General features: G+C 65.0%; 1 protein-coding gene across 11 annotated transcripts in view; it reads right to left on the bottom strand.

The window, feature by feature from the left end:
• Positions 1–9,530, bottom strand: part of STK40 (serine/threonine kinase 40) — a 74,623-nt gene that overhangs the window by 5,370 nt on the left and 59,723 nt on the right. For 9 of the 11 annotated variants that reach the window (XM_073317346.1, XM_073317344.1, XM_073317343.1 and 6 more), the window contains one exon: positions 269–386. In XM_073317346.1, coding sequence (XP_073173447.1) covers positions 269–386 — 118 coding nt within the window. Of the gene's footprint in view, positions 1–268; positions 387–1,721; positions 2,172–8,107; positions 9,099–9,530 lie in introns of those variants that run through there. The other 2 variants (XM_073317354.1, XM_073317355.1) reach the window with 2 other exon arrangements.

Below are 9,530 nucleotides of genomic sequence, written 5' to 3'. Positions count from 1 at the left end.
GGGGAGGGGCTTGAGCGCAGGGACCTGTCATGCTGGGTACGACACGCCTGGCACCCATGCCCAGCCCGGGGGCAGCCAGCCAGTGGGCTCTCCCTGGGAGGTTGGTGCCTGCCAAGCCCTGAGTCCCCATGGCCCTGTGCAGCTGCCCAAATGGGGGGGGGGCGCTAAACACCTGCCCTGCTCCCCCTCCCATCTGCCCCAGGAGCATCCAGTGCCCGAGTGGGCAGCACAGCCCCCCCCGGTCATCCCCCCCCCCCCAGACACCCACCTCGGATGTGGGCGTAGGCGGCCATGCTGTTGCTCAGCAGCTCCATCTCCCGCTTGCGTGTCTCCATCGTGGCACACGGGGGCTCTCGCCAGGCCGAAGGGCAACGAGCTCGCTGCACCTAGGAGACGGGGGGGGGGTGGGGGCTTGAAATGGGGCTGCCCAGGCACCCCCACCCCGCTGTCCCTGCTCCAGCCCCCCTCAGCTGCTGGCTGGGGAGGGCCATGGCTGGCTCGGAGGCGCAGATCCGCCCAAGGTCGGGGCCTGGTGGGGGCTGCCTGATGGCAGTGATTTAATCGCCGCCCCCCCCCCCGCCCCGGGGGCCAGGCACCGTGATTTTCGTTGTAGGACGAAATCAGGCCGCTGCCCTCCGGGTTCCTGTGATTGCGCCTCACGGGAGGCAGGTGGCCGGCCCAGCTCAGCGGAGCCTCGCTACAGCCGTGCCCCTGCCAAGCCAGAGCGATTCGCGGGTACGCGCCAGGCCACTCCGGGCACCAGCTCATGGGCAGCCACCCGCCCCCGGAGGGTCGGGAGGGGAGGGCGGTGGGTGTGGGAAATCTCTGGGGTTTTCACATGAGTCCACACACCCCACCGCCACCGCAGGTCATGGCCCAGCCTGGGGCTGAGAGCTGCCACGCAGGGCTGTAGTTGGCACGGCTGCTGCCCACCCCTCTCAGCTGGGATGCTGGCTCCCCGAACCCAGCCCACGGCCCTCTGTAGTGGGGTGCTCTGGGAGAGGGCAGCGCTTGCCTGCAGCCCCACAACCCCCCCAGCCCCAGGGAACAAACTAAGGCAGCGCACAGACCCTGGGACTAATCTCCACCAGCCCCATCCCGTGACTGTCAGCCCAGCTCTTCCTGCCAGGCGCGAGCCCCGCCCCGCCCGTTCCCAGACACCCACAGGGAATCCTTTCCCCACTACACTGCCCAGGGCTCTGGGGCCAGGCCCCTCCCTATAGGTCGTGCCAGGGAAACACTGCCCCAGAGACGCGTGTAACCTGCACTATCCCGGGACACACTCCAAGAGGGCCATTAACTAACCCTCACACAGCGCTTTACAACTACCCAGGGCCCGCCCCGAGCCCTGGGCCAACGATGGGGGAACTGAGGCACAGAAGGGGGAAGTGCCTAGCCCTCGATCGTAGAGCCAGGACTGGAACCCAGCAGCTCCCTGCTTTGTGCTCAGACCACCGCCTGGGCTAGTCTCCTGGGGCGGGCAGGAGCAGAGCCGGTGTCCTTTGCGCAGCGGCAGCTGGGGAGCGGGAGGGATTCTGCACAGCGTGGGGGCTCGAGCAGCACCCCAAAGGTGACCTGGGCGCCTAAGCCAGCCCAACGCTGCAGGCACCCAAAGGCCCCATTAGCTGGAGGCATTGGGCGCCCACGTGGCTCCTCGGCGCACACAGACACGGGGGGAGGCAGTGAGGCGCGGGCACGGGGGAGGGAGGGGGAGTCCTTACCGGCTCGGGGCGCCAGGCCCTGCTGGGGGAGCTGCAGCCGATTTCGGAGCCGTCCCACGTTTTATTGCCTGCGGGGAGGGGCTGAGCTGCCCATTATGTCCATGCAGCTGCACACCAGGCATCTGGAGCAGCGCGCTGGGCTGGGGGATTAGCCAGGACGCTGCGCCGCGAACGGGGGCCCCCGCGACCAGGCAAGGGCCAGGGTGCTCAGGGCAGCACTTCCCCTCCCCCCGGGATCCTGGGCCCAGGGAGCAGGCCCCCTGCAGATGGTGCCAAGCCACCATCTTGCCCCAGCCTTCCCCGCAGTCCAGCGCAGCAGGGCCAGCTGGGCGCTGAGCAGGGGATCCCTCGCTGGGAGGCAGCAGGAAACACCACCAAGCTGGGAGCATATGGGGGCTGTGGGAAGCCAGCGCCCCAGTAAGTGCAGGAGCGCCCCGGCTCACCCAGGGCCCTGCCCATCTGTTCTGAGCCGCTGGGCTCGGCTGTGAGCAGCAGACCCACCCCCCCGGGGGCAGGTTTGGAGAGGAAGCACCTGGCTCCCTGTGTGACCCTGACAGCCCCCTCGCACCACTCCCGCCCCTGCCCCTTGGCTCCCGGAACACAGGCCCCAACGGGTGCTGGTGCCAAGGAAGAGGCAGGAGCCAAAGCCAAACCCATTGCAGCTGGAGGGGAGGGCAAGCGGGGTGGGTGGAGGGAGGCTGGAAATCCAGAGCAGACACAGCCCGAGGCTGCAGGGCCTCTGACTCCAGAGGGAGGGGAAAGCCCAGCGGGGGCCCTAGCAGCTGCCCTTGCCAGCCAGCCAAGGCTTCCCCGTGCCGCCCATCACCCTGGAGTGCTGCAGCCCAGAGGCCAGAGACAACTACTGCCTAGGGCCCAGTTTTCCATTCAAGGAACCTCTCGGTGCACCCCTTCCCCAGGGGAAACACTCCAGCCCTCCCCCCGACCCCCAGCACAGTGAGACCATATTCCAGGCCCCCCCAGGGCCCATCGTCTCCAGGAATGCAGCCCTGATGGAGGAGGTGGCTAACGGGCACACACCCAGTTCGGGAAACGGGCGGGTGAAAGGAATGTCCCTCCGGGCGTGTGCCCCACGCAGCCATGGCTCCAGCCCAGCGCCCCCAGACCTGAGTGCTGGAGTGCTCCAGGCAGGATCTGAGCTCAGCAGAGACGCCCAGGCCGCAGGATGTGACAGGACAGCACCCAGCCTGGGATGCCCCTCTGGGGGATGGCAATGCGAGGAAAACACTCCGTTACAGGCTCACCTAAGAAGGGCTTCGAAACTACAGCGATTGGCTCCATGCCAGCGTAAGGAGCCTGCAAACCTCCGCATCGCCCTAGTCTAGCCCCAGGGACAGGGGAGTGCACGCTCCCAGGTCACACAGGGGACAATGAGGCACAGAGCTCAGAGGTGATAAGACCAAAGTCAATGGCAGAAACGGAACCCAGGCATCCTAGCTCCCAGCCGCGCCCCCCCCTCCACTCTAACCACTAGACCCCACTCCCCTCCCAGAGCTGGGGGGTAGGATGCAGGAGTTCCTCCCACCCCCCATGCTAGACCATCCAGTTCCACTCCTCTTTCCCAGACTTCTGTTCAGGGAGCTGTGCTGAACCCCACCCCGCCCCCCCACCCCTCCGCCCTACAACCCCAGCTGGGGCCCAGCCCATCATGGCCTGTCTGGTGCATGACCCGGCGCGGCTGTGCCAAACCCCTCCCCGGCCCACTGCACCCGGCTCGTGACTGTGCAGCAGGGAGCGAGCGCTCGCCCCACTCAGCCGGGCCAGTGTCTGGGGACGATCCCCCCACCGGAACGGCGAGGACATGCTGTCGTCATGACAACCCAGGGCCCGCTCATGGCGTGAATTGTTTGCACATGGAGCGCCGAGCCTGCTACCAGGAGACGGAGCTGCGCACGGAGGAGCCGGGGGGCGTCTCTGGCCGAAAGCAGGGGGGGCCTAGCCCAGGGCAGCCTCGGCTCCTCCACAGGGAGCATCGTAGACCACGCCAGACATAGCCCACTCAGTGCCAGGGCCGTGTGCCAGGCAGAGCTGCTCCGGGGGCAGGAGTGACCCATCGCTCCCCAGCTGCACCCAGATAACCCTCGACTAGGCCCGAGGTCCTAGGCAGCCCTGGCCCCGGCTCTCCCTGGGTGAGCCAGGTCCTCCTGCAGGCTACGGCTGGAGACAGCCAGCGGGGACCTTGCACTGTAGGGCAGGGACTCTGTAAAGATGGAACCACAGATCCCACTGCCCCCATCAGCCCCGGAGGGGCACAGTGGAGCCAAGCTCTGCTACTCCCCAGCCTGGAGTGGTGCAAGGTCACCCTAACTTGCTCCCAGCTGCCCCTGTGTGGACATGGTGGAGAATCCAGGCCCTTGGGTGCCTTAGGGCACTGACGTTCTCCATGGGCTCCAGCTCAGCAAGGACTTCTCACCTTTCCCCATTGGCCCAGGTCCTGCCGTCGGCTCTCTGGGGCAGGGGCCTGGTCATGCTTTGCAGAGTCCGGTGCAGCCACCACTCTGCTGACAGGGCTGGATTTTCAGGCTTTCAGCAGAGCATGGCGAACTGGGTGCATGGTGTGTGCTGGGCTCCTAGGAGAACCTCTCCAGAAGCAGCTGGGCGAGAAGCCTACAGGAACTGGGGATTTCGCTTTCTGTGAGCAGGCAGCAGGTGCGTTCCCTGAGGCTGGCGCCCAGGGACCCCTCTCATGCTGAGCCATGGCCTCTCTCAGTCCAAAGCCCAGAGCCCTGCCAACATCCCTTCCTGCAGCTCAGGGTGCCATTAATGCCCAGGGCAGAAGTGGGCTGAGAGCAATGGGTCCCACGCCCCTGTGGGATCCCACCCTGCTGCTGCTATCAGGTATGGGAGCAAACCCAGGCTCCTCCCTTGTTCGCCTCCCGGCCCTCGACACCAAGTGCTGGCCAGGGCACTGGCTGGGGGCACAGGGCTGGGCCGGCTGCCCGCTATGGGGGAGCACTGCTGTCCTCCCTTGATGATGCGTCACAGTTCAGAGGAGTCTGGCTCAGGAGGTCCTGCTCTGGCTGGAGCCTTCGTTCCTCTGCCCTCCTCATCTGATGGGCGATCCCACCGCACCCACCAGCCCTCAGCCTGGCAAGGCTGGGCACTAGCAGACCGGGGGAGAACAGCCATGGAAATCAGGCAACTCCCCGCCCCCCACAGCTGGCCCTGACTGCAGCCCTTGCTGGCCTCTCAGCGGAGATGCCGGGGAGCGATGGGCGGTCCGTAGGGGGACGCTGAGAGCTGAGAAGAGGGGGAAGCTTGCTCAGTTGCTGACTGCGCCATGCATCTACTCGGTGGATATGGAGCAGAGCCAAATAACCCAGTCAATAGCCTTCCCTTCCCAGCATCCTCCAGGACAACGAAGGAGAGGGTCACTCCTGTGGCAGGAAGGCAGGGCTGGCGATGCTCCATGCTGGCACTCCTCCAGCGTCCTGAGGGCTCCCCGAGCACGTTACACAGCTCGGCAGAGACCACCAGCCAAATGCAGCCACCTCGGGGGAGAGAGCACAACTGTCTCCCTGTGCTATGACCGTGTCGCAGGAGGGCGCCCCACTAACTAGTGTTTCCCAATGCACTGAGCTCTGGGTGCCAGCTGCCCATCCCCCAGCCATGAAATAACACCACATGGCCAGCCTGCATCCCTGGGCTGGCTGGCAGCCGGACACAGATGTTAAGAAGCCACTGTCCCAAGTGTGGCTCTGCCAGGCCCCCAGCGGCTCTCCCTGGGATACTCCAGCAGGCTGCAGCTCTCCCAGCTCAGCCCCGCCACCACTGTTCCCCTGCCCAGATCTGCCCCAGACGGTTTCTGGCTTGCGCTGAGTAAATAGGATGATCCCAACAATGCGTGGAATGGCAGTAAATCTGCAGACGCCGGGCTCCTGACCACACGCTCTTGGCTGGGGGCTCTGAAGCTGCAGATGCAGAAACCAGCCGCAGCCGAGCACAGAAACGCCTCTATTCTTTCCCCTGAACGTTTTGGATGAATTCAGCACTTGAGCAATTATAGGGCTAGGAACATGGGCTGGAGCCAGGCACAGAGCCAGCAGGGAGGGAGCCAGCCCATGCCCCTCCGTCAGCGCGACCCCGTTCCGAGGCCCCCCAGCTCTGCGGATGGCCCCTCAGTTCTGATCTCCGGCCCCCCGAGCTGTTGCAGCCCTGGATTCTCCCCCACCATCTGCTCCTACCTCTCAATCTCTACCCACAGCCCCCTGCTGCCCCAGCCCTGGGCGTGAGGGAACCAGGAGCACGGGAGTGGGAGAACCGACTCTTACTCCATGCACTTTGGATGATCCCCCTCTCAGCACCAAGCTGCCATGTACCCACTCTCTCCTCCAGGCCCGCCTTCAGTCTGCATGTCTTCCTTCAAACCCTGATCTTCCCGCCAGTCCTCTGACTTCCCTCCCAACACATACTTCAAACAAATTAGGGAACTAACCAGACACTGCGCCTTACTTTGCTGCTTAGATGTCTGGCTTTCTATTGCCTTCTTTCCATCTGCCCACAATGGTATGGTGCCTACCTACTGTCAATTCTTTGGGGGCAGGGACCGGGTCTTGCTGCCCTTCTAAAGAGCCTGGCACCTCGATGCTGTACTGACAACTTCTCTGGGCCTTAGCAGCTGTGAGGGGCGGGCTCCCCGCAGGGAAGAGGAAGGCTCAGAGTTCCCGTTTGGCTGGACGACGGGAAGTTTAGTCCTTTAATAACCATTTGTTTCAAAGGAACCTAATCTGTGGGAAACTCTGATGAGTGCCTTTGGCAGGTTTCTAAATACAACTAGAAGGGGCCAGTTTACTTCTCCCTCCCCCTCCTCGCCTTTTAAATTAAAACCATAGCACTTTATCTGCAGGCCATGTGTTTACTTAGCGTAGGGGGTTGGAGGGAGCAGAGAGAGGAGGGAGCCCAGAGTTGGGAACCTGGCGGGGAGGGTGTGTAGGAGAAGAGACAGAGGGAGGGAGGAAGTGGAACCAGGAACCCGGGGGTGGCTGGCCGGCCTGGGGAGGGCGGGGGGACGGACTCAAGTCACCTCTTCCCGAGCTGCTTGTTCTGGGGCGGCCTGGGCTTGTTTTTGAAAGGCCGAGTGGCATATTTATCTTGTGAGACTTGGCAACTTTGGCTTCCTCCCCGGACAGGCCAGCGGTGGCTTTGTGGGGTGGAGTAATGTCACTGGTTTGCATGGGCCCCGCCCCGCCGTACAGCCCCTTCCTGCACCTGGGAGCAGGGAATTACACCCGGGGCTCGGTGCCCCACGCTGGGCAGTGACGCTGCCAGTGCAGGCGGGGACGGGGCTGACGGGCAGCATGGCAGAGCAGGACGGGGTGCATGGACGGTACATGAGGCTGCCAGGGCCACCGCGACTGCTCCACCAGCCGTGTGCCTGCAGAATCGACCCCCTCCCCTGCTTTGAGGCCTTGATAACCAGCTGGTACTGGCGTGGCTTCAGCCCTGTCTGCTCTGCTCCCTGCCCCCTCGCTCCCTTCCCCTCCACTGTGGGGGGAATTCAGACACCTCGGGCTCTCCCTGCTGCTGGGGCAGGTGGGCTGGGGGTGCCTCTTGGCTGCTGTGGGGCTGGATCAGCCGGGACCCCCCTTCCCATCCCAGCCCCTTGCTCCCAGAGCAGGGGAGGCATGACAGCGCGATCCAGCGGGGCCAGCTGTGTGGCGGGAGAGTCCCACTTGCCAGGGGGCTGCAGTGAGGTCCCAACAACGGGGCACGGAGGCAGCTCATGGCAGCACTTGGTGGCTCCTGGCTGGGGGCGCTGGCAGGACCTGGGGGCCAATCCCCAGGCTGGAATCCACAGAGCCGCCTGCGGGGAGTAGAGCTGGGCCTGGCCCCTGGCTGCACATGGGAACCCCGGGGGGATATGGCCGGCGGATTTGAGGGAGACGCCCGGTTCGTGCAAGGCTCCAGGAACACAGCCCCATGCGCTGCCCAGCTCTGGGGCCCCCGGAGGGGGAAGCGTGGTCCAGGGGCCCACAACAGAGCCCCACATTGTGAGAGACCCCAGCCACGGGAGTCACTCAGCCAGAGGCCAGATCCCTGGGGGGTACGGGGGGGCAGCAAGAGCAGCCCGCGGCCGAGGGGCATCGCACACAATGCCACCCCGCGGCGCGACCCGCCAGCAGCCAGGGAGCCGGGCACAGAGAGCGGCCGAGGGCGCCAGCCTCCTGCTGACAGCCCGGCTGCCCGGGCCTGGCGAAAGCAGACCTGTGTCGCTTCACCCAGGGATCGGGCAAGGGTTAATGCTGAAGTACCTGGGACCGTGACATTAAGGAGCAGGTCTCGCCCCCAACCGCCCCCCACACCGGCCCCACACCCCCCGCTGCGTATGCCAAGGAAAGGAGGGGTGCCCGTTGCAGGCACCAGCTTACCCCGCGTGCTGCCACCCTCACAGCAGGGGCCTTGCGGCTCTGGGGCTCCCGGCTCCCCCCAGGTCCGTCCGCGAGCGCGGGCTCTGGAGCAGCCCCGGTCTGGTGCTCCCCGGGCCCTCTGCAGCTGGGGCGGGACGGGAGCTGGCTGCCAGCCCCCCGCCCCAGTGCCGGCGGCCAGTGGAAAGAGCCGCTCACTTCCTTCCAGATGTGAGAACAGGCAATAAGTGTTCGACTCCGGGCTACAGCGCCCGCGGGAAAAGTCGCTGTCGGAGGGGAGGGGAGGGCAAGCCTGTCCCTCCCCTGGCCAGCCCCTCCCCCCCCCTCGGCAGGAAGCTCAGCAGGGGGGAGATTTAAAGGCAATGGGAAAAGGGGGCGCTGGGCCCTGAGGAACCCTCTGTCCCTCTGCTGCTCAGACTGCCCCGTGGATCCACAGGGCCTTTCGGAGGGCGGGGGGGGGGTCACAGCAGGGACGAGCTAATCCCCTGGCACTGCATGGGGAAGCACAGGGGGCCTCTGGGGCCCAGCACCGCCCAATTAATTTCTACTTCGGGGGCCAACGAGCCAAAAACCTCAAAGAAACGCTCACCCCAAGCTGAGATATTTGCTCAATTTCCAGCCTCTGGCTCCCTTGGAATGTGGCTCAGGCACGGCTCTAAGTCTCCCCAACACGGGGCCCCAGACTTGGCCCAAATGCACCCAACACGGGGCTCCAGGCACGGCCCAAAGTCCCTCCAACACGGGGCCCAGGCACGGCCCAAACGCACCCAACACGGGGCCCCAGACACGGCTCAAAGTTCCCCCAGCACGGGGCCCCAGGCACGGCCCAAACGCACTCAATACAGGGCCCCAGGCACGGCCCAAAGTCCCCCCAACACGGGGCCCCAGGCATGGCCCAAAAATACATAACATGGGGCCCCAGGCACGGCCCAAACGCACTCAATACAGGGCCCCAGACACAGTCCAAAGGCACCCAACACAGGGCCCCAGGCATGGCCCAAAGTCACCCCACACGGGGCCCCAGGCATGGCCCAAACGCACCCAACATGGGGCCCCAGCCACGGAGCAGAGTCGCCCCAACACGGGGCCCCAGGCATGGCCCAGTCTTCCCAAAATGCCCCCCTCCCCCAGGCATGGCCCAGAGTCGCATGTGACTGGCCTCGGGCCAGTCTGCAGCCAGGATGAGGGTTTTCACCGAGAACTGGTGCAGTCTGACGCGTGGGGGAAGGAGTCAAGGGGATGAATTGGAAGGAGCGTGGGTAGAAGACACCCCCAGAGCTCCAGCGACTCTCCCTGCACTCGGGCCCTGGCAGGGGTGAGCTGATTTCCCAGAAATGTCTCTACCCAGGGAGGAATGAGGAAAGAAATGCAGCAAATATGTGACACATCAGCAGAACTGTCCCTGGACAGGCCATTGCTAGCGCTC

The sequence above is a fragment of the Lepidochelys kempii genome, chromosome 19 (genome assembly GCF_965140265.1).
Source record: "Lepidochelys kempii isolate rLepKem1 chromosome 19, rLepKem1.hap2, whole genome shotgun sequence".
In the NCBI taxonomy this organism is placed as follows: domain Eukaryota; kingdom Metazoa; phylum Chordata; order Testudines; family Cheloniidae; genus Lepidochelys; species Lepidochelys kempii.
This window is presented reverse-complemented; position numbering and strand designations above follow the sequence as displayed.